The 23,726-nt window shown below is 39.7% G+C and overlaps 1 protein-coding gene across 12 annotated transcripts in view; it reads right to left on the bottom strand.

Moving 5' to 3' along the window:
- EHBP1 (EH domain binding protein 1) overlaps positions 1-23,726 on the bottom strand; it is a 205,229-nt gene that overhangs the window by 159,506 nt on the left and 21,997 nt on the right. For all 12 annotated transcript variants that reach the window (XM_079324068.1, XM_079324067.1, XM_079324077.1 and 9 more), the window contains exons 3-5: positions 17,473-17,530; positions 9,108-9,203; positions 219-272 (exon numbers count right to left, since the gene is read on the bottom strand). In XM_079324068.1, coding sequence (XP_079180194.1) covers positions 219-272; positions 9,108-9,203; positions 17,473-17,530 — 208 coding nt within the window. The remainder of the gene's footprint in view (positions 1-218; positions 273-9,107; positions 9,204-17,472; positions 17,531-23,726) is intronic.

The following is a 23,726-nucleotide window of genomic DNA, read 5'->3' on the forward strand; positions in this document are numbered from 1 at the left end:
GAATTTAAGTAGTAGTATTGCACTCTCCTCTCCTGTATTTTAGTTGTAACATAACAATAGGTATTTTAAAAAGCCTTCATTCCTACAGAGCTAGGATTTATGGTGGTTCAGCTGCTCAAATTTTATTCAAGACTTTTTCAGCATCTGGACACCTTTTAATCTTTTTAAATTATTAAGTCTTATATGTATTAAAAAACCATAACAACACTCCAGCTTACATTCTCTATGACAAACATCCATTCCTTGTCTTCAAACTCTTCAGCATGGGGATCCTAGAAAAATAAAACAGAGAATTTGAGTCTAAAAATAATCCAGGATTCAAGAGACTGCAACACAGCCAAGACTTTCATATACTCTGAATTTTTACCCACAGAAGATGCCAGAGTGAAATATTTCCGCTAGGATGTAGACTTTATGGGATGTCCACTATATGATGAACAAGTTGGGGTAAAACTGCCAGTGAAGATTTAACAGAGACTCCTACAGATACAAACATGAGATTGATGCTGATGAAGCCTGCAATTCTGTTTTCTTCCATCCAATGAAAAAAAAAAAAAAAAAAAAAAAAAGACAAATCTCCCTTTAATTCTCAAGTTGCACCTCCCAGATAAACACAACAAATCCAAATCTTGCAAATAACAGTGGAAGGAGCCACTTGCTTCCACCTGGAGTGAGATGCACACCCCAACCTCCTTAGGCCCAGACTCTATGAGCACAAGCAGAGATCCAGTCACAGCTTCAGCTCAGCACCTCCTCCCACTGCAAATTTCTTAAATACTTATCCTGAGTTCACAGCATTTCTATTGTATCACATGTGAAGATCAGAAAATGTTTTCACTAACAGGAAGAAAAATAACAATGAAGTTAATTTATTTGGTGCTTTTTTTTTAATTTAATGAGCTTTCAGTCTGCTGGAGTGGTCTGTATTGTTGTTGTCTGAAAGTAAAATAACAGTAGAGAAGACACTTAAGTCATTCCTCTCAAGCCTCTATCAAGGATCCTACTTTAAACAAAATACTTTAAAAAAAAAAATTAATCATCCAGTCCAAGTTCTGAATAATTGCAGCAAAACTTCTACTCCTGTTGCAAAATATATTCTCACAGTAAGAGAATGTGTCTTGAGTCTTTGTTTTGACATGAAACCTGCTTTTGCTATACCTCAATTCTATCCTATAATTTATAGTTACAGGAAAACACTCTGCCTCTGATGATTGCACAGTATAAGTGTTCAGAGTCCCTTCCATATCATCAGCATTTTCCAACATTATATATGAGACCCCTCAGCATCTCTGTTTTCTTGCTACTATTTGGCAACTGGTCCTGACATTACAGAAAACATGGCAATTCCATCTTGCTGCCCTAAATTAACAAAATGGATCAAGATATTTTGCTCCTACCATATATCCATTAGTAGCACCTTCCTTTTCTTTCCAGAATGCTACAAGCCTCATATTTAATCTTCTTAACTCACCTTATCTTAGTCTTTCCTTCACCCTTGTTTCAGCTTCAGCTCTGCTCTCAAGTCAGATAGCAGAGAAAGATACTGTGCAACTTTTTGACTAGCTCTCTTTGCACACACAGAATATTTTGTAAGTAATAAAAGTAATAAAGTAAGTTTTGTAAGTAATAAAAGCTTATTGCACCAACAACTGGAATTTTTTTTTTTTTTTTTATATTTTCCAGCACACAAAAAGCTTGGGAAGTGTGCTCTTAAATAAACCTCCTCTTTGGATGAACTACAATAACACTTCCAGGAGGATATTATCCCATCTCCTCCTGCGCATCCTTCCTCCAAAACCCAGCCAAGTGGGTTCCCTGTGCAGCCCCCCTGTAAAACAATTCCAGTGAAATAATATAAGATGTTGCTAAAAACTTGTGTCAAAACTGATGATTCATTCTTATATATGAATAAATCTTTTGAGAGGTTTTTTTTTTTAAAAAAAATAGTAATTTAAATGCTGTAAATGAGTATCAAAACATGCTGTACTAGTAACCATAAGGACAGAAGGGCAAGTAGATACATACAAAATTATACTGAGGTATTTCTGTGTTCCAATTAATGTCTTGTTAATATCAGATTATGTAATTATATCTCCATCACATTAATCAGGTTTGTGGAATTCTGCATTATATACATAAAGTACATGATACCTGAGGGTTTGGTGCATACTACATAAATTCTAAAGATGTAACTTTTTGTAACCCAGCTATTAAATGCTTAAAATTTTGAAGAGTTAACCTGGGGCAATTACCTTTCTGTTTAATTGCTTCCTTTGATAAAGCATGAAATGACATAATGAGATTTAATGGGATCATTAACCACTTTATGTTTTAATAAGCTACTCCATAGTAAGTGACTCAAATCTTAAATATTTCATCCTGCTCAATTTTTTCCCCTAGCTCCCCTAAAAGCTATTAGGACAAGCTTGCAATCTGACCTAAAACTGCCTCCAAAGTCAGGGTCCAATATTTTATCCCATGTAATAAACAAAATATTCCTTGTTTTGTTTCTGCAAGGCAATAAGACAAACCAAGCTCTCTGTTAGTGGCAGTAAAACTCACACCTCTGAGGGCTACAGAACCAGGTGCTCTGCTGAGTATTTCTGATCATCTGAGCAAAATAACACTGTATAATGCATAGGCTCCTTAATGTTCAACATTTTAGCACACACTTGAAAGCAAGTTGTGAACACTTTAGGAAGATAAATGCAGAGTATTGCTCCAAAACAGCCCTTAAAAGCTTCAAGAACTTCTCTAATGAACAGCCTTACCAAATGTTCAGAGAGTATAAAATATGCTGATATATGAACACTTTACATATGCGTAGGATATTTCAGATTTAAAAGTGAATCCAGATTTTTTTTAAACCCATGTTTCTTGTTAGTTTTAAAATTTCTCCAGAAAGAGAAAACCCTAAATAATTTTATATACATAAGCCTCAGCATTTCCTTGCAACAAACACATCACTCTTTCACTAAAATGCTTTTATCAGAAGCCCAAGGAGCAGCATAGAGTCCTATTTATAATTAACTTACAACTTTATTACATGGTTACATAACCAGATCTTTGTATGATTATAGTTATAACACAGTTTCTTGTATGATTATAGTCATAACATGGTTTCTATTGCAAACAACATGTTACATTTGGGGCTAACATTTCCTCATGTGGTCTCCATAACAGGTGATGTTTCTAATAAATCTGGCTAATCTTTCATCTTATTTTGGATTTGAAGAGAGTAAATATCAGTTAAAAAAAAAAAAAAAAAAAAAAAACAAAAAAAAAAAAAACACACCACTACATACTTCCCTCAATGGATAATCTGTATTCTCCATTCATCCCCACATAAAACTCGTGATGTATCTAGCAAACTGTTATTTAAGGGCCATACAGGTGACTATGCTTTAGGAAAAAAATGCTATTCCAAAGAAGAATAACTCTAGGAGTAATGGTTACAGCCTTTGGAATGCTCCAATACTGTATGACAGCACTCTGGTAACAGGGCACAAAAATCCTCACCTCACCTGCAAGGAGGTACAAGCTGGGAATACCTAAAGTCAAGAGTTATAAACTGACCTTATTCCCATTTCCTAAAAGCAAATGATTACGAAAATTTCCTAAAAAGACCAAGGAACAAATTGCCTCACATCTCGCTATAACAGGAGGGGAGTTGGCAAGAGATTTTTCTTTTATAATATGTATTTGCTTTACCAGTACACCACAGATGCAGAACTACACTCTACCCAACATTCACTGTGGTTTCACCATGAATTGAAAACTGTAAGCATTAGGACAAATCCTCCTCATTTTACTATGTAAAAAAAGAATCATCATTTTTAATACCAAGACATGGGTCCCATTTTCCTGTCTCAGTTTGATGTTCTCTTTCAGCATCTTCAACTAAGTTTGAGAGCCTTTTTTCCTCTACCCTCTTTTTCTCTCTTTTGTGTCTAATAAGATGACCTTAGTGTGCCAAAAGTAAGAAGGTAAGAAGCAAATAGGGAACGTGCAAGAGACAGGACATCCATCAGGTTTTCTTTGCAATCCCACCCCTTAGTTTCTTTCTGTGACACCATTCTGCCCATCCACAAGCCAACTACCCTAAAAGTCAAATCTTCTGGGCTTGGGAGGAACAAAGGACATCCCAGACATATTTTTCTATTCTCTGTTGATCAGTCCATTGTTGGCAAGGACTAGATCCTTTCTGCAGAGTACAGGGTGGTTTCAGACGACTGAAGAAAGGTAAACCTTCTCCAATAGTTCAGGTTATTTTGTATTTCTTGCAACAGGAACAAAGGACATATCAGGAGACTGCTGCATTTCCTAATCAGCAGCCAGAGTGGGTAGGGAAGATCCTCAGACTGTTAGTCCCTTCCTCCCTTCCTTCCCCGTGCCTCCTCCCTAAGCGTTCCTGGTTTTTGAAGCTTGTCTTTCAATTAGATCACTTCATACCAGCCTTAATCTTCAGTCTTTCTTCTTGGGGAATAACTACTTAAGGACTGTCATAGTGAATCACATCAAACGCTGACAGGGTGTGTGATCTCCCTTTAGCAGTGACCTGCAGCAGATGCTCTGGGTACTCCAGCATCTGTCCTCAGCTTTTGTACTTGCCTGCTTGAAACTGCACAAGACTCAAGATTTGACCCAATTCTTGTTGCTTTCAATGCTGGTTACAGAGGTCTGATTAGTCTAGAAAATCATATACAACTGTGATCAGCTTTAATTGGAGCTGCCAGAAAGCAGGGAGTTCTGAGGAGACCAGCAGCAATATCCCTGCACATCACCACACCAAGCTCACACTTTCCTGTAAGGCCTCTGGGCTAGAAAGGAAACAAGCACTGAATGTCTTTTCAATTTTTTTTAATCTTTTTTAAAAATTAGTACTCCACTAACCCTTTAAGTTTTTAACCATTTAATTTTTTGATGTGCAAATGTGCTTACTTCCCCAAGCTTATGATTTTTATATCTGACACACAACACCTTGCCTATAGAACTGGTTTTCACTCCTATGGAGTATTCTCTATGGTATCTGGTCAAGACCCTGGTACCTCTTATACTGAAATAAATATGTTCTGAACCCAATCTTGGTCTCTACTTATGAGAAATTGCTTTATGAAGAGGATTTGGACTGATCTGGGTTCTTCTTTTCCTCCCCTGAGAAAACACATTGGCTTTGGTGCAATGTTCCTACTCCAGCATGGCCAGTTATTAATAAAATCAAAACATGATTGACTTGGGCTTTCAACAGGAACGATAGGGATTTTTTTCTGACTAATATGTGGGGACAGGAATACTTTCAACTACACAAGGATGCCTTGATCATCTATTTCATTTTTATTTTACTTAAATATTTGTTGTCTGCTCAGAAAGCTATGCCTTTAAAAAAAAAAATCTTTTTCAAACCCTGGAATTAAAAGTTGGTAATGGCCCCTGTTGTTGCAATGGTACATCAGTGTGATAAACCATGTACATTACTGACAAAACAAGTGTTTTGTGTAATCCAATGAAGCAAAGTCCATGCTTACTCCTGAAGAACAAACATTTTTGCTCAGGAAGTCACTTTGCTTTTAAGCTAGAAAATAATGATTGCAATTTAAATCCTCATAGTAAAAATGATGTTTATTTAGCTTTACTAAAAGCATTGGGCTTGCTTGGCAGTGAAAATTTCTGGTTTAAAATCTCTCTCAGCTGATAAAGATCTGCTTTTGAATATAAACCCATGGAAAAGTATAAAAGTTTTGATATGTCTTAGTTAAACTTTGCTAATGCAAGGACTCTAAAAAATTAACTTCTGGAAAACCACCATGGTAACAAAAAAAAAAGTGGGAATTCAGCTCTGGCTTTTCTGGCATTTATGAATCTTTTTGTGAAAGCACTACAAATTATGGATTTTAAATGCACAATGGGCCTATTGTTTCATGATGTTTCTTTCTCCCCAGTTTGGTTGAAAAACCCAAGGCATAACTAAACATCAGTGGAGCTCAGTAAAGAAGTTGAACTTTCAGAACAGATGGAACTTTTTATGTAATTAGCACTTCAGTGACTGGATGGGCAGGAGCTACAGCTAGTCAAGGCAAGCTGAATCAATATATCCATATGATGCTTTTTCCAACATGACTCCAGGGCATTATGAAATTTTACCAGCAGCCCAGAATTAATTGAAACAAACAAACAAAAAAAGCTTACATTTACTTGAAAATAAAGTTTTCTAAATGAAGGTTCTAATCTATTCAGTACTTTCCTTGTGCAAGAATTACAAATATGTTGTTGTAAACAAGGTAACACCCAAAGCAGGGCTGTGCAGATAATGCAGAATATCTCATCTGTTGACTGATCACAGGCACTTTGCTTAGCCAGCTCTCAAGTGTCCAGGCTGACTACTGGAGAGGAGACGCTTAACATTCTCATCAGCACTTGAAACCTTGACTTATCTCCTAATCCTACCAGCAGCACATTTCAACAGCCACTTAGAATGCACTGCCACTACTGTGTGAATCATTTCCCACAACACATAGCTGTCTGTCTGGAGCCCACTCCTTCCATTCCCAACAGCACCACGGCACTGATTTGTTATCAGTGATTGCTACACAGCTCTGTGGGAGCAGCCAGCTCCCAGCCCCGGGCTCTGCCAGGGTGGACACGGAGGCAGCAGCTCCCTGAGCTTCTCAGGTGGTGCTGAAAGTGAACAGCTTCTGTTTGCTAAACAAGGCCAGGCTGAGTGCACGTACTGCAAAGTGCCAAACCTCCAATAATCACCCTTTTTTGCAGGGGATAGGCTCCAAAAAGGATTTTACAGAACTGCAAGATGAGCAGCCTCTGTTTCTGAGCTTTGGTGCTTTCAGTCTTTTTGTCCCCTTTCTTCTAGAGGAAGGAACAATATAAATGCCCAGCTTCCAAGTCAGTCTGCAGAAAGGCAGTGCAGAGCTGTCACATACTTCCCACTGCTCCACTGCTGCCCAGACAATGCATCACTGTGTGACAAACAGCCAGTTCTTTTTGACTGCCTTTGCCCAGAACCTACCAGCCACAGAAATGCCAGCTCTGTGGGTGCTGGGACATGTCCCCTGCTGCAGTTGAAGCACCACAGAGCCAACAAAGCCATCAGGGGACTGGGCACAGCCTGAGCTGGGCTAACACCATCTTCTGCCTGCAGCCCCCAGCCCCTCACAGCTCACTCAGTCAGGCTGCTGGTCTCACACAGGTACAGCACTCCTGGGGCATCACACAGCTTGCTCCACAAGCTGCTCTGTGCCACACTGCATTCCCTCACAGAGAAGAAAGGGCATTTGGCCACTTCCAGGCACTCTTGTTAGAAGAGCTGGAGGATCAATTAGAGCAGATTTTACAGTAAAAGCTGCCTGACAGTGTGATGGTTCTCAATATTTTGATTATAAATCCAATGCTCATTCCCCCAGAGACCAGTGGGTACCATTTACAGAAGGCACAGCTGCAGGGGTTATTCACACTCCTACCTCTCCTCCCAGACCAATTCTTGTGACAGGCAGGCTCATTTTGGGGAGAGAAGAAATAATCCAGTGAACAGATCTGCCTGCAGAATTCGTGCTGGGTAAAATTCAGCTTTTGTAATACCTGACACTGACTCCAGAGGCCCTTCCATCCTTCACTAAATAGTCCTACCCTCAGTCTCAGTTACACAACTAAAGGCTGCTGTCCTGTTCTACGTAACAGAACCCTGAAGCAGTACAAGTGTAAATAAAAAGTGGGATGGCAAGAGAAGGCTGGAAGATGCCTTCACTCCAAAGCCACAGTATCACAGAGCTGCACCCAAAAGAAACTTTATTTCTCATCCTTTCCATAATACCATAATCACAATCAAGATTTCTCTACATTCCTGCTTTACTTTAAATGTTGAAAATATTAAGCAACATTTATAGTGTTCAGATTGTACAGACATGTAGCTTTGCCACATAATGCTGACAAGTTTTTTAGTCTAAGTAGAAGTCCTCAAAGCAAACAATTTTTGGTAGTTAACTTCTGAATCTCAGTTGAAGACTACATGTTTGCTAAGAAGATAGACAAGTTTATGATCACTGCCAACCTGGGAAGCTTGTGTTCCCAAAGGCAGGAATTAAAAAAAAAAGGGGGGGGGGAAGGGAGGGGGGTGAGGAAGGGGGGAAGACAACCCCCTTTTCTTAGGTTTAATGAACCAAGTAATAAATTCCCATTCTAAGGCTAATCAGAAGCCACATCCAAGCTCAGGAAAGCCTCCAAGACAAAGAAATACAAATACTACTAATTAGAAACAAGCATGTTACTGTTGCCCTAAGCTGCAAAGGGAGCAGTTAGAAATAAGAACAGTCAGAACGTAGATAAAGCCAAGTCAAGAACGAGGAAGAACTATGGAATGAAAATCCCAGAAATCCTCAGCCTCCTACCCTGTCACACATGCAAAGCTGCATTGTTTGTCTTTATGCAGAAAGGGCCTTGCCCAGTGATATTTGGGAAAAAAGTGCTAGCATAACTATCACTTCCTCCTCCTGAGTCACAGCCACACAAATAAGCTTTACTTAGTACAACAAATGCAGTTCAAGAAATAAAAAAAAAATCCCTGTAAAATCTTGTAATTCTCTGTACTACTCAGATACTGCACATCCACTCTTACAGCTGCAATCACATCAATGATGTGATGTTTGTGCAGCATTCTAAATAATGGGAAATGAGGAGCTGGGCTCTGTTGCAGCCAACAGTGTGCACTGAAACTGAACAAGGAAGTCTAGAAATGACTGTGTTATGACAACTTCTGCCTTCCAGTATTTAAAGAAAACCTACCAGGCTGTAAGCCACGCCAAGTCCTTACACATGTACTACGTGCACAGTTACACATGTGCTGGACTCTGTGCCAGTGCCTCCCCATAATCAGCTCAATGGGCATTTTAGTGTGTTAACTAAACTACAGCAGTCAGCTTTGGCAGGGAACAGACCATCCCTCTCAGCCTGATTTGAACTGAGGACATAAGGTTGTGCAGTTAATGACATAAAACCAGCAAGATTAGACTTTGTGACTATAATCTGGCATTTCCAAACAGAATGTTTCACATATTGTTTAGGAAATAGCAAAGATTATGCTTAAAAAAAAAACAACATACCTTGAAGAGAGTCACAGTAATTTCAACATTTTCAGGTACAGGCCACACCACCACCCCACGGTATGGGTTCTTGATTCCAGGCTGCCAGCTGTGTGCCTAAGGGAAGAAAAATACCCAGCTGTTTAAAGCCATTTAAAAACTGCTGACTTGACTCCCACAGGACCCAGGGCATGCAGGTAAAAGTAGCATATCACTGACTCCAAAAATGTCATATTCTTAAACCCATGACTGCTGCACACCCCAAAGGACACAATTGAGAATGACAGTAAATTTATACATAAAGGGAGCAAGAAGTTTTACTTGAGGAAAGAAAAGTTTAAAAAATGTTTTATAATGCTACTAAAACGTTTAAGTGTTTAAGAATTAATATGTTAGAGTACCTACACCTAGAAAAGATAACAAAAAAACCCAACAGTTAAATAGACTGAGAACCTGTCTACCTTTGAGCATCAGTTTGGATTACTGTATGGCCTGCATTTACATTTTAACAGCTACTCCTGAAAAACACCATGTGTGAGCATTTCTGCTCTGGTTTGGAATAAGTATACCTTTTACCAAGCTCAACCTAATCTATTTTGTGAGCTATAAGACAAATGAGGGAAGGATGCTGCTGTAGAAGTGATAGCTATGGAGCCAGAGTGTTATTAGATACGTGTGGAAGTTTTATCAGGAAGGACTGAAAATCTAATTACTGTTACCTAAAACCAATTAACTTGGCTTTTTTTTCTTTTTTTAATTCTAGAGCATCACTCATTGCAATTTTATACTCCTTCCAACACTTAGAACTTCAGATTCAGACTGTCTATTAGGTTAGCAGGACCTGTGACTCAGGTTCTCAGGGACCCTAAGGTAACTTGGGCAGCTTTAAGGGTGACTTTGCTGTACCAAAGTGGGAGAGACAAAGCTGGAGAAGCAGTCCCATCCCTACAGGGGCAGTATCTCTCTGCCACTGTATACAGTAGGGAGTGCTAAATGTTGCCAGTTCTCCTTTGGTTCTATCACAATTTTTTTTATCTTTGGTGTTCTGCTTGAAACTGCAGCTCCCAAAGATGCCTAATTAGATCAGATTTTTCAGTGAGTGTCTATGCTTTGTGCTTGCAGAGTAACAACTTGGAAAAGTTGTTAAAAAGGGAAAAGAGAATTTTAAAATAAGAGCAACTTGAAAGAACCCAATTTCTACTGGGTTTACTTCATGAATTTCAATCTAATCTCATCAGTCTAAACAGAGCCTGAGTGTATTTTCTGAATAACTGAGCAAACAACACCAAATAACATGAACAAAACCTGTATATTTTACAAGAATAAGGTATTTTGTGAGCAGCAAAGCACACCACTGTAGATGTCATTACCACCACAGACACCAGAGCAGCAGTTGGTGTCTCTGTCCCACAGAAGCCACAGCCCCCTGCATCACTCCCAGCTTGCCCACAGAGACCTTCAGCAGACACAAGGCAGTGGTCCAGAGCCAGGCACAAGCTCATCTGCCATGCCCTCTGGTAGCATCTTGTAAAATCAGTAACTTCTCCTCCACAGGGACACTCCATCCTCTTTCCAGGTATCAGTTTGCACTAAAATAATTGGAGCTCATGGTGTATCTGAAACCTGTGCTTTCCTGCTGGGTTTGGCCAACACTGACAATTATGTCAAACTTTTGCTGTCCAAGGTCCAGGCACTGCCAGCCTGCTCAGCTGAGGACCACTTGTACCCATCCATTAAAAATACTTAGAAAATGAGCATTCACTGGTGCAGTCAACACTTCACTTCAAGCCCTTTATCAGCATTTCCTCCCACCAGGAAAGTCAGCAAGGCACAATAAACACACAGGGATATATGTTTTTCTGTCACTGAAAGCAACAACGAGGAGACAAGCTCTAACTAATGAGCTTTTAAAGCAAAGCTGTTCTGTGATCATGAATGTTATTAAGTCCTCCTCCAGCTTTGAAAAATAAACACTGTATCACACAAACAGCACAACAGATAAAGATAACATCAAAAGAACTGTCTGGGTTGTCGGGAAGGAGAAAGGGAAAGGGAAAAGCAAAGCCAGAGAAACACACAGGACCAGCAAATGACAGTAATTTAAAATTAAGATGCAGAGTGTTATTCTAATGCAACATTTCTCATGCCAGGCACCTCTATGCTGCAGCTTCTTCAAGTTACATCTGGCCTATATCAAAAAACCTTTTCAACTCCCAAATTATAAGCCTTGCCTTGGAGCTGGATCACTGTGGGTGACAAGGACTTGCTGTCAGGGCTTAGCCAAAGCAAGGTGCTGCATCTGCCCAGTACATTTCCACCCTAATCTCCTCCTCTAACTCCATTTTCCATCAGGTGATTGTGCATTCAGACCCACTTTTTCCTCATTTGCTACTGGTCTTCACCTGGCATCTCCCATTGTCCTGGAAGTCAAGGCAAGGGCAGCTAAATAGAAATGACTTCCAGCAGCAGGTGCCTCACCACAGCCCTACCCTTGCCTGACTTGTCCCCAGATCTGAGGAATGGAAGCCATGGTATGGAAAGAGAAGCAGAAGTGCTCTGTTGCATTTCAAAGCACAAGGCAACTCTTCCTTTCTTCTGCCAGTAGAAAATGAGAGAAGACAACATAGCATGAAAACTCTTTTAAATCTGGAAACAGGAGCTACAGGAGGAGCTGCTGAAATACCCCATAAAGAGAGTAGGGCTGTGAAACACATTGTCCAACCTACAGCAGTGCTCTAACACAAAACTGGGACTGGGAGAGGAGGAAATCTCTTAAAGAAAGGCTGTGGAGATGAGCCTACAGACTTGCATGAGCACTTCAGGCTATCCAGTTCTGAGACTCGCTTTTCTCTTTAAAATAACAGTTCCAATCCAGACAGCCAGCTTTGCAGTCCACCACCTGTGATGTGAACATTGCTGCTGTCCTGCTATGCATGAACTGGAATGAGACTGCATTATCTCAGGAACCTGCCCTTTCAGAAGCTTCATCTCTTTCCTGCTTTCTTCACTACCACCTTGCCTCATCATGTTGTGCAGGATAATTTCATATTACTTTTCTGTAAGATACTAGAGTTGACCATAATATTTTGAGCCTGCTGCAAATTATGGAACAGTTTATATTTATGAATTAAAAAAAAAAAAAAAAGTTCTTATTGCCAAGCTGTCAATATTGGGTTTTAAAAGTAAAACTCATCTGAACAGACCTATGATTATTCCTCACCTGCAGCCACAAGAGTGGCTTTATTGGGAGCCAGCAAACTGCTGATTTTCTTTTCCTTATAAAATTTTTGCCAGCTGCCTGTGATCAGACCAGCTCTGCTACTTGTTGGTGTGACAGGCTGTTCAGGGCACAAGAAGCAAGCAAGCAGGAGCTCAACTGTCTCCAGTAGTGCTTAGGGCAGCTCAGCTTGTAAGGATAATCACCCTTCTTCAGTGTTATCCAGGCAGAACACTTAGACAGAAAAGGAAAAAAAAAACTCAAGAGGAAGAGATGACATTCATCTGGTGCCTCCATGCCAGGAGTGTGACTTTGGAACATTGGACCACCAAAGATTTGCTCTATGTGATGCATCCCACCAAAGTCATTCACCATCCAAGACAGCCAAAGTTACGTATGACTGTTAATGGACCTACTGAAAAAAGAATGGACTGGGAAAAACTGCCAATTCCCTCACACCAGAGGAAACCAGCAGTTTGTGAATGGCTTCTTCTTGTTCTTCTGTACCATAGTTCAGTGTCACAAAGGGAGACAAATTAAAGACCATACTCTAGACTACAGCTTGCATCCCCCCCAAAATCATCTTGAAATCCCTGTGCTTGGCCCACCAGTTAAAAAGGCTGGGCACCAGAACAACACTCCAGTCACACTCATGACTTGGGATGCAGTCCAAAAAACCCAGCACGTGCCAAAGAAGGAAGTTCAAAGCTCTGGAAACTCCAGGCAGCCTTTGATCACCACATTGCTGTCAGTGCCCCTTTAGAGAAGACAAGAAAACCAGCAGACTCCCACAGGTCTTCCCATGAATGTCTTCAATTCATCGGCACCATGTGCACATGTGCATTGCTGCTAAAAAGCTACAGAAAGACTGCTGAGCTTGGGGAATGAGCAAAAACTCATCTCCACCACACATTCTCTACGACTGGGCTACCTCTTCAAGCTTGGTTTCACAGACACACATTCATGACATATATCATTAATACATCATGTATTAAATACATTATTTGTGCTAATTCATCCACCAAATCTTGCCTTATTCACCATCCACAGTAGATGATGCCCTTTATCAGAGCTTTCCCATTCTTTTAATCAGATTCTCATGTCATCTGTAGGGTTTCTTACTAGAAAATAAAAGCAACTAGCCAAATAAAAAAAATCAAAGTCCAGACAAATAAAAAACCTGAACCCAGAGTTATTTTTCTCATAGTTGTCTGGGACAACCATCACTACACCTCAGAATGTCACCACAAGTCAACTTTATGGGACTCCCAGAAAAAAGAAGAGTATTAATGACCTTCAGTTTATAGTCAGGGATTACAATTACAGCATGATCTTGTAACTTTGCTAAAAAACTGAGAAGCTCCAGGAGTGGCATTTTTCAACTGTGCTGATCCCAAACAGTCACCAGCATGTCAGGGTCACAACATGCCTTTGGAACTCCAGTCCAGCAGGGACAGGCAGGGCTGGCACTGGGCAATAAAGTAGCCAGAAAAGGCAACAGATAGCCAAGGACAGCAAAACAGGTGACCCAGCTGCTGCTTTCTTGATGGCAGAACCTTGGAAAAATGCTGGCCAAGCTGCTGTTGTGTACAAGGGATTCCTTTCACTCCCTGCCCCTTTGCTTCTCTTGGCTCTTGCTTCTCATTGCTCAAATTCTCTCCCTCTTCTCAGCATTGTTCCTTCTCCTCTCTGCTTAAACAGTTTTTGATAAACCTACAAGAGAAGTGCTGAAATCACAGCCAAGGCAACTTCTTTCAGCTTTGATACAAAAAGAATCTTTGAAGAATAATTCTGTCAGGCTCACAGAAGCAAGTGCAAATTTGATTCTTCAGAGGTGTATAATTCAACCATAAGCCTCTGCATGTTCACAGGAATAGTAGAAAGTACCTCCAACTACAAACTGAAATTTCTTAGTTCAAAGTCTGGAAATTTGAGAGCATCTCAGTGAAATGAAGGTAAACATATTTTCAACACATTTTTCCCTTTCTCTACACTACAACAAAGACATTCTTCCACCACTCAAAAGAAAAGAATAAAAAAAATTTTAAAAACCCCACAACTTTCCACTGTGCCAGGGTACTGAAGAAGAGTTAAACAAGTCCATGGCTACAAGCTGCACCTTCTGTAAACCAGGGATGCTGAACAGCACCTAAATAAAGCTTGAAGAATGTACCTGATTTTGCAAACAGACAACATTTGCACCAGCAGACAGGCAACTCCCACCCTCCCCAAGGTGAAAGCTCATTTTGGTTCTAGGACTGCACAGTAATTCTGCCAAGCACAGCAAAACTGCAAATCACCATTTAATGTAAACTCCTGGCACAAACAATGGAGAAGCCCAACCACATAAAGCCACCTCATCTTGACACACCTCATGAAATACATTGAAATTAGACTTGCCCATGGAGAGCAGGTCCCAAAATAGAACTGTAAGTAACTTAAATCTGCATTAAGGTCAGTAACTGCTGGATATATTTATGGTCTTGTATCCTTCTACCCATAAGACTGCTATTTATATGCTCTTTCAAAATGAGTACTTACTTTTCATTTGCAACACTTTCAAACTTACTGTAATTAAACATATCTACAGCTCCTACTCTATGTTTCCCACAGTAAGAAGAAAAATATTCACACTCCTGCATGGTGCCTCTCATTATTTGTTTTAATAAAGGGACCACTGTAATTTATTTGGAAAAAGAGTATGTGGGGTAGGAGGCATATCAAAATCATGGAAACCCACAAAAACAAGGGCTTCAAAGGACATCAAGAGCTCAGCTTTCAGTTCACTGGCATTTTAAAATTATATCAGTTAGAGCAGGCATCCCAGTGCACATCCATAGCTCCATCTTCCAGTTGCTGAAATACATCTCTTGTGCTTTCCCAGTACAAAAGAGTCACAGAGCCACTGGAGAGTATCCAAAGGGCCATGTCTGTGAGTTTGTGAACTATCTGCTGATGATAGCCCTCATTAACCCTAATGATCTGAGAAGTTCAGAAAACATAACCTCCAAAAAAGTCTACACAACATCTTTACAGTAAGCTAAAACCTCATCCCTCCCTTCCTCCCTCTCAAGAAGCTGAAAAGCATAGACAATTATTAATGCTTTGTACTCATTGAACCCAATGTCCACCAAAAATAAAATAAGAGGAAATATTCATTTGACTTGCTTCCAATAAAGCAATTAGATGAAACAAGTATGTTGAATAAAGTATTTTACTGGCAGGATGACTAAGAGATCAAGAACCTTTATTGATCTACAGTTTTTGACCCAAACAGCTCAAGTCACATCAACTGCCTAAGTTTTAAAATTAACTCTATCCTCTGCCCAGGTTTCAAGGCCACTCAGTCTCTTTCAAAGTACCTTTGTGGGATCTTACTAAACATAGTAAAGTCAGCCAAAGACTTTTCTGAGTTTCAGGTTTAAATCTGCCAAGAGTTGCTGCTACTACCTGGTGACCAAAAGTGAGGACATATCATGGAATTTTATGGCCAAACTGAACAAAACTTCAAGCCCAAAATGCTGAGCTAATGCCAGAAAATCCCATTGCCTCAGGGAAATGCTGTCATTTGGATCCTATAAAATGACAGGCAGAAACCCATCATTTCACAAAGCCATGCTGGACTTCTGTTACAGCTTCTGTTTCTGAACATATTCTGAACTTCAACAAATTTATGGACAACAAATAAATGTCCAACATTTATGGACAAATACCTTGGTTTTTACCAAGCTTTTCAGGGCTACAAAGCTTGTGTAAGGACTGCACTTACTGCTTGATACAACTTTTATCTCTCTGTGCAACAGAAATTTAATGAAACTAAGAGAAGTTATCATAGGATGAGCCACATCAGACATCAGTTACTGACACCAGCACTTACTGCTTAGATACACATTGTGCTATAAATTCTAAGGAACTTGAGTTAGTTGATGCCTCAGTGAAACAGGAATAGTCTGATTGGCTTTGCTAAAGAGAATGGCACATGGAACAGAAAAAAGGTACCAGAATGAGTTCACACCCTTGTTTACTCATCAGGTAACACCTTCGGGTTTTCATAACCTGAAGCAGAATTCTGGATGTACAACATGTAGTTGTGCAGTCAGAAATCAGTCTTTATCCTAAACAAGCTTAGAATAGCTTATATCTCAAGTTAAAAGACAAAACACAACAAATACGCATGACAATCAGAAAAAGAGGTCAGAAAAAGACAAGTACCAGTAAAGAATAAACCCAAAGACTCTCCTGAGCAGGGTAGAAAACTGGATCACATTTTCTTAATATTTAAGCTCTTCAACATAATTTCTTCAATAGATTTTCTCTACCAGGGATGCCCTCTCTCCACTATTACAGAGTTCTTTGAAACATCATTTTGTGTTACATGAATACACACACAAAAAAAAGAAACTTAGACCATCTTTTTTTTTTAACTGAAGTGTCAAAGAATTTTTATAACTTCCAAAATATCCTCTCTGACAAGATCATTTGCCATAAATCCAACCAGGCTAAGAAGCCACATCATTGGGTAAGGGAAGCAAATAAGACCAAGTCATCTCAAAGAGGAAAGGAGATGCTCCTGGAAAGGGAGGAAAACAGCATGCACTCATGCCCTTGTGAAATACAAACTTTATCAGTGTTCAGATACTGGAGAGACTTCACTCAGAGCTTCCCATTCCTCAGGCTACCAAGTTATTAGTCATGAAACACAAATTCACAGGTTTGACCACAGTGCTTGTAGAAGTGAATTCTTTTTTATTTGTAGCATTTCAGGTTGTGAAATAGCCTCTTATTCAGGCTTTATCTGCCCTATTGCAGGGATGCCAGATTCTTTATTACCTTTTTTTAAATTTATTTTTTTTCAATACACTTCTAGTAAAGAAACCAATTCTCCTTTCTAATTAGGACTAGCAATTAAAAACGGAATTGAACTGATGGTGATACAGTTCTGCTAAACAAACAACCAAAGCTAAAATCAGAGTCAAGAGTTCCCATAAATTAGAACTGACATCAACAACAGTTTATTCTGAGCTTTATGGACAAACTGAGTTAAAAAGAAAAGTCAACAACTATAGTACTCATTTATTTATTTGGCTTCTCCCCACATTCAAAAAACGTCCCTCAAACCACTGACCCTGTTCGTCACTCAAGTTGGGATTCATTAAAGAATCAACTAACCTTAGAGGATTTTCTTCTGCTTCTTCTTGTCCAAACCACCACTAGTTTATCTGGCTGCCTGTTGAAGATAAGGAAAAAACAGCTTAATATACAAAAAGAGCAATATGTAAACAGTTTATATTAAAAATCTTGCAACACATAATGACATCCTTAGTGGATAACATGCTCTCTCTTAAAAACAGCTCATCTAAAAACTACTCTCAGCATCAGTAATTTAAGAGGAAAAATAATGGGCATTTATAGAGAAAGGTTGTCCTCCAGTCCACACAATAATGTCATCACTGTCCTTCTGCTCTCCTTGCCTGTGGACATTTTCCCAGAGCCAGCAGCACATCTGAGCAGAAACACCTCCATGGGGCAGAGAACAGGATCCAAACTCCATAAAGACGCCTTGGAAACATTCTAGCGCCCAAAATAAACATTAATGTAAATTCTAGCTTGAATTTCTACACAGATATATTGAAAAGTGACTTCTAAGTAGCAAAGAAAGCAGGTAATTTCACTTTTTCTTAGACAAATGATTATTTTTCTACTTGGATAACTCAAAGAACAGGATAATCAAGACCTGTATTGCTCCTCAAAATCTCCTTGAACAACAACAGGTAAATCAGCACTTCCTCAACTTATACTCCAAAGGACAAACATTCTGAAAATCGTGTGGCTTCCCAAGCAATTGTTTATTTGCTTTTTGCAATGAATGTAGATGGAAACCTCAATAAATGACCCTTCTAGTACAAATAATTTTCTCTTTGAATTTCTCAGGAGTTATTTATTGGTTAATAATTTAACCTTATTATATGTACCTTATTAGTTTCACAGTTTTGTCTGAGTGATTTTTGACACAAGCTTAACTTCCAGTCCTCCCATCCTCTCCCATTTCCATTGTATGATGAGCACACTTCTGCTCCCACTTCCAGACCTATAACCCTCTTGTGCAGGCTCCTGACACCATTCCAGCTTTGTTTTCTGGCTGATGACCTGAATTCCATCATGAAGCCCAGCTATAAATCCACCCACAAATGATTTTCAATAGAGTTCACATCTCCACTTAAAAGTACTAAACCTGCATATGCAACTCTGCCTGGAAAAAATTGTTACTCAGATTTTTGAGACACCAGTGTAAGAATCCTTGCATTTCTAAAGCCAACAGCAAAACATATCATAGGGGGGAAAATGGGTGTAACCAAGAAAAAACCAAGACACAATACATTAAAATGATGATTGAAAGATGCACCCAAAATCCCCCCACAAATATTTTGAGTAAAGACAGTGTTCCCACTGCTCTTTCATCACAGAGAGAGACTACCCACTTAATAACTGACTCTGCAAATGAAACCTCAGCTGGTTTAATAATCATTTCAGGCACTGAAGTGCTGGCCATATTTCCTTTCAGACATACTTTTCCATTGAGCTGTTGATCATTTCTGCACAATACAATAAAAACAATACCTCACCCATGATTCACATTTAAACCCCACCAGAATTAAAGCTCTCTCAAAAAATGAGCTAAAGGCAGATCCTGCAAAGAAAACTGAGGACACTGGCTATTTTTTGCCTTTTTTTTTTTCTTTTAATTGAAAGTGAAATAATCTGTTGTATTTTAAACTGTAAATTTACTCTTGTGGCTCGTTTAGGTGACTTAAATTGCAGGCTGGATCTGCCCACAGCTTCTGCAAAATCTTGCTAGGCAATGAGGTCAAACTGTTAGACTTCAAAGCTCTTTGCTCACTTGGTGGGGGGTTCTCATCTCTGGCTTACACCAGCACCAGCCCATTCACTTTGATGGGAACTGTACTTGTGCCACCAGGGAAAAACAACACACCCTCAAGCAAAGCAATCCAAACCCATGCCAGCAACATTTCCCAGTCCTGAAGAACTCTCTCTGCCAGGAATACACAGAAATGCACCAATGAAGAAGTCAAATAAAGTTTTAATTCAGACTGAGAGCACCAAGCCACGCAGGCGGACGAGCATGAGCAGCATTTGCTCTCTCACTTCTCTCACCAGTATGTTTATTTTGTGAAGTACTGAGCACAATTTGCTCCTTCAGCTTCAAGTATGAGAGAAATCCAGATCCAGAGGTACTTAATAAAAAAAAAACAAAAACAAACAAACAAGCAAACAAACAAAAAAAGGAAGGTCATCACAATATGGAGACAGAAAATTAAGCAAAATGTAATGGGATCAGAAGGGAAGAAAACATCCCAAAGGACAAATGTCCCTACTCTGTACACCACATGCTTCACTGAAACCTAACAAAATGCACACTAAATTCCTTAATCCTTCTAAGGGATTTTCTTCAAGGAAGTCCCTAATCCAACAATTCTAAAATATCTTCATAGAACTGTTTGACTAACAAGAGCAACCTTTACTACCACAATCTGTTCACTGCTCTGCTATGCCAATATACTTATAAAAGAAAAAGCCCAGCTCATATTTTAATCAGAAAATTTGCATCAAAGGTAATTCATGACATTTCAGTACTAGGAAATGACCAATATAATATAATGTGTATTGCTAATTGAAAGCATTAGGTAATATTTACTACTTCAGACTTCTCCCCCACTTTAATATCATCAACCTCAGCTGTGCATTAGTCAATAATCAAAGCAAATAAAATAATCTCTGAAGAATTAGTCTGGAGACCAGTTTTAGTACCCTTTAAAGTTTACTTAGTATACTTGGATATCATTCCAAATACAAAATCCACAATGATGCAAGCTGAGCAAATGTTAATGGTCAGCAATTAAAAAATTAATAATAATTTCCTGAGCTGCACGAATGGCACTGCTCATTTCTTTAAACCCACCAGCTTTTAGTCAGTCACTTATTCAGCAAAACCAGCATGCCTAAGGCAAACACACTGCTTAACCTGAAGACAATGGATTTGGAGCAGGGGAAGAGAACTGGGTTTTAGCTGGACACTCCATTTCCCCACTAAGTAATTGCATCAATCAATGCAACACCACTGATCTTTCAGCAGGAGTGTTTAATGCTGTACTGGAACCTGCCATGGTTGCCTTGGGGGTGCTGTGCATTGCCCACCCAGGCAGCACTGCCAAAGCAGCAGCATTCCCTGGGAGGGGGAGCCAAAGGAAGCCATCATCAGCACGGGGACATCAGGAACTGCCACTGGGAAGAGCATGGATCCAGTGGCAGGGGTGAAGGACCCAGCTTGGATCCAAAAGACTGTATTTTATAAAACTTACCATAAACCTGTATTTGGTATTTACTCATTGTGTGGTTCACAAAACCTATTCCTGAAGAAAGGCAATTCATAGTAGTAAACCTATTTTATTATTTACAAGAGAAACTTAGCAAAGAAGCAGGGAAGACTGATTTCAAAGTCTGCAGCTCAGAAAGAGAGATTAATCTCTGCCCTGCATACTAAACAATTAAATTGGGATCCAGAACACAGATTTATGAAACACTTATAATTCAAAACCAAGCCTGCTTTTCCTATCAGATGGAAGCCATGATTCTGGTACATTCCATTTTCCCATTGAAATAACCAATTAAAAAAATAAGAAAAAAAAAGATAAATACTCAAATCAAACTTTGCCATATCCGCAACTATTAAATAATGTAATAAAAACACTCTGCCTACTGGAAAAAAACTGTGATCTCATCAGTACCTCATACACTACAAATTTTACCAACTGAAAGTAGGTTGTGCAAGATTCAAGGTCTTCTGTGGGTTGCTTTGACCATTCTAGGAAGTGTTTGGCACAATATTTTGATTACAGAACTCTCCAAACATCATTTGTAAAAGAAGGACATGAAAGGTATCAGTCTCCTGTGAACTCCCATTTTGTAAACCTTTTAGCAGAAGCTGATAACATTAGCCAGGACATATTTCTCCACTGAACTTGCAGTTCAAAGACAAAAAGTTGTAGAAGACTTGAGGTTAGAATCTGTTGGAAAGAATTGCAAATGCACTTAACTTTAATTCAGTCCACTGAAGCCAACAGCAAGACCAATAATTAACAACCTTTTGGTGAAGGGTGAGAAAGCAGGTTACAGGATTTCCTGGTAGCAAGGTACCACTACATTTCATATCACTCAATAATTGTGAAATGCCTGAAATGTAGAAGATACATTTTTTGTATGAACACCACACGGTACTTGCACGTTTGTTTTGGCATCAAACTTTCTAGAGTGTTGGGTTTTGCCTTCCCCTCTCCTTTTCTTTCTTTTTTAGCTAAGCTAAGTTTTATTTTTACTATGTTTGATTTGAACTGCATTAATTAGTACAGGCTGCTAGATTACTCTTGTGAAGCAAGCTTAAAAGAGAATTAATAAGAGAAGCAGCAGTGTTAGCACAATAGCATGCAGATGCACCTATTGAAGAATAAAAATAATTACTTGAGGACTAATGTCAAAGCACTTCTGATAAGAATTTTTTTAATAACCTTTTGTCCCTCCTGCATTGTGCATCCCAGCATGCTATGCAGGATTTCCGTGAGGGACCAATCCTCCCGCCCCACCAGCACACAGCTTCCTACAGGACTGCTCAAACACCAGCAAGGCTCTCTAATGGTCTCTTAAAAATAAATGTGGTTGGCTCTACACCACCATTAATTTGGGATGCAGGTTGCTTTTCCTCATGTTACAGCTAATTGCTTTGCAAAGCTCTCTTTGCAGTGCCTGGGTCCTGCACTATTGCCTGTATTACCATTAGCCAAGGAACTCATCAGGCCATGGCCTTTCACGAGCCTTGTGCTGAGGATTTTTCCCTCAGAATTTCCTGTCCCGCACAATCAACGAAATTTCACAGCTGCCTACAGCTGCAGGAAGTGCAGTCAAATACTGCCAATGCTTTAAACAGGCCCAGAGACACTGCAGGAATGATGTCATGCATTGATGCATTTGCCAAACGAGCCCTCTTGCTGAGTGCAGGTACAGCACTGATTGCAAAGGCCAGAGACATCAAGAGAGAGTAAAATGCAGTGCAGGTAAAACCCCTCTGAGATAATTATAAGATGAAGTACATTACAAGAGAAAGTTGTGCATTTCAGGAAGGGGTCAGGGGTCTTCTTCCCCACCTCACCTTAACTTCCATGGTGGAAGTTAAAGACTCCTGGGTATGGCCTGTGCCATCCCAGAGTTATGTCAGACTATCAGACCATTCTCTCAATACAACTTATTGTGGACTATGCATCAAGCCCCTAAAATAAGGCAAAGTTTGTTCTTCCATCATTAAAACCATTCAGTAGTTTTAGCAAGCCTGGCAAATTTCAAAAGAGTAATCCTTAAAACAGGGAAAGCAAGAGGATGCCACAGCTAAGATCCACCCACCTCTACATCTTCACTTTCTAACACAGAAAATTCCTCCATTTCTTCCCACCAGAGGTCTCTACAGATTTTTTTCAAGACTACACAAGCCCGTTGAGAGACCAGAATTCCCCCTGTGAAGTGAGTTTTAGAATTTTTTAATATATCTGCTGCTAAACAGACTGGCCTCTACAAGACCTACATCTCAAGATTACGCTTTGCTTCTCAAAATAAGCTCTAGTCTGGCTTTGCTTGGTTTACACAAAATAGGGAAAAAGCAAGACACTGACCTATTTTACAAGTGCAGTCAGACCTACTGAATCTGCATAGCACCTATTTGCAAGGCTGAGAGTGGAATGTGTACTATGTACCACTGATTACTTGATTTTCTCAAACCAAACACAAATGAAGTTTGCAGGATGAGCTGAATTAAACAAAAAAAGTTCATCTATTATTCAGGAAAAAGCGACAAGGACAGATTTTTACTTCATTTTCCAAAGAGTTATTGCAGAAAAAAAAAAAAAAAAAAAAAAAACCTCTGCAGAGCTATCTAGCAAAGTCTTGCCTTAAAGCTTTTAGCAACAGAATTTTACATTGCAGAATACACAAACTGACCCTAGAAACTGTGTTCTTTACATCCTTCTGGCAGTAGCACAAAGGTGCCTTGACTAGTCCCTGAATTTCGGGTCCCATCCTGCTCTCTCCCAGTGGAGCTCTCTTTGCGGTGCAGCCCCGCTGTCAGCAGGAGGGGCTGAGCGCTGCACAGCCACGTGTGCTCCTTATCCCAGCCTTGCATAATCACAGACACTCCCCTCAGGCGGACATTTACTCCGGCAAGGCTCAGGCCACGCGTTCACCCCGCACAGCCGAGCACACCAGATCTCACAAACACCACCCAGCACTCTATCTCAAACCATGCCCAAAAAATCCAGGAGCCGCTTCAGGGAAGCTTGCTTGTCATACCAACCTCCCCAGCCATT

Source organism: Erithacus rubecula (genome assembly GCF_903797595.1).
Source record: "Erithacus rubecula genome assembly, chromosome: 2".
Taxonomy (NCBI): Eukaryota; Metazoa; Chordata; class Aves; order Passeriformes; family Muscicapidae; genus Erithacus; species Erithacus rubecula.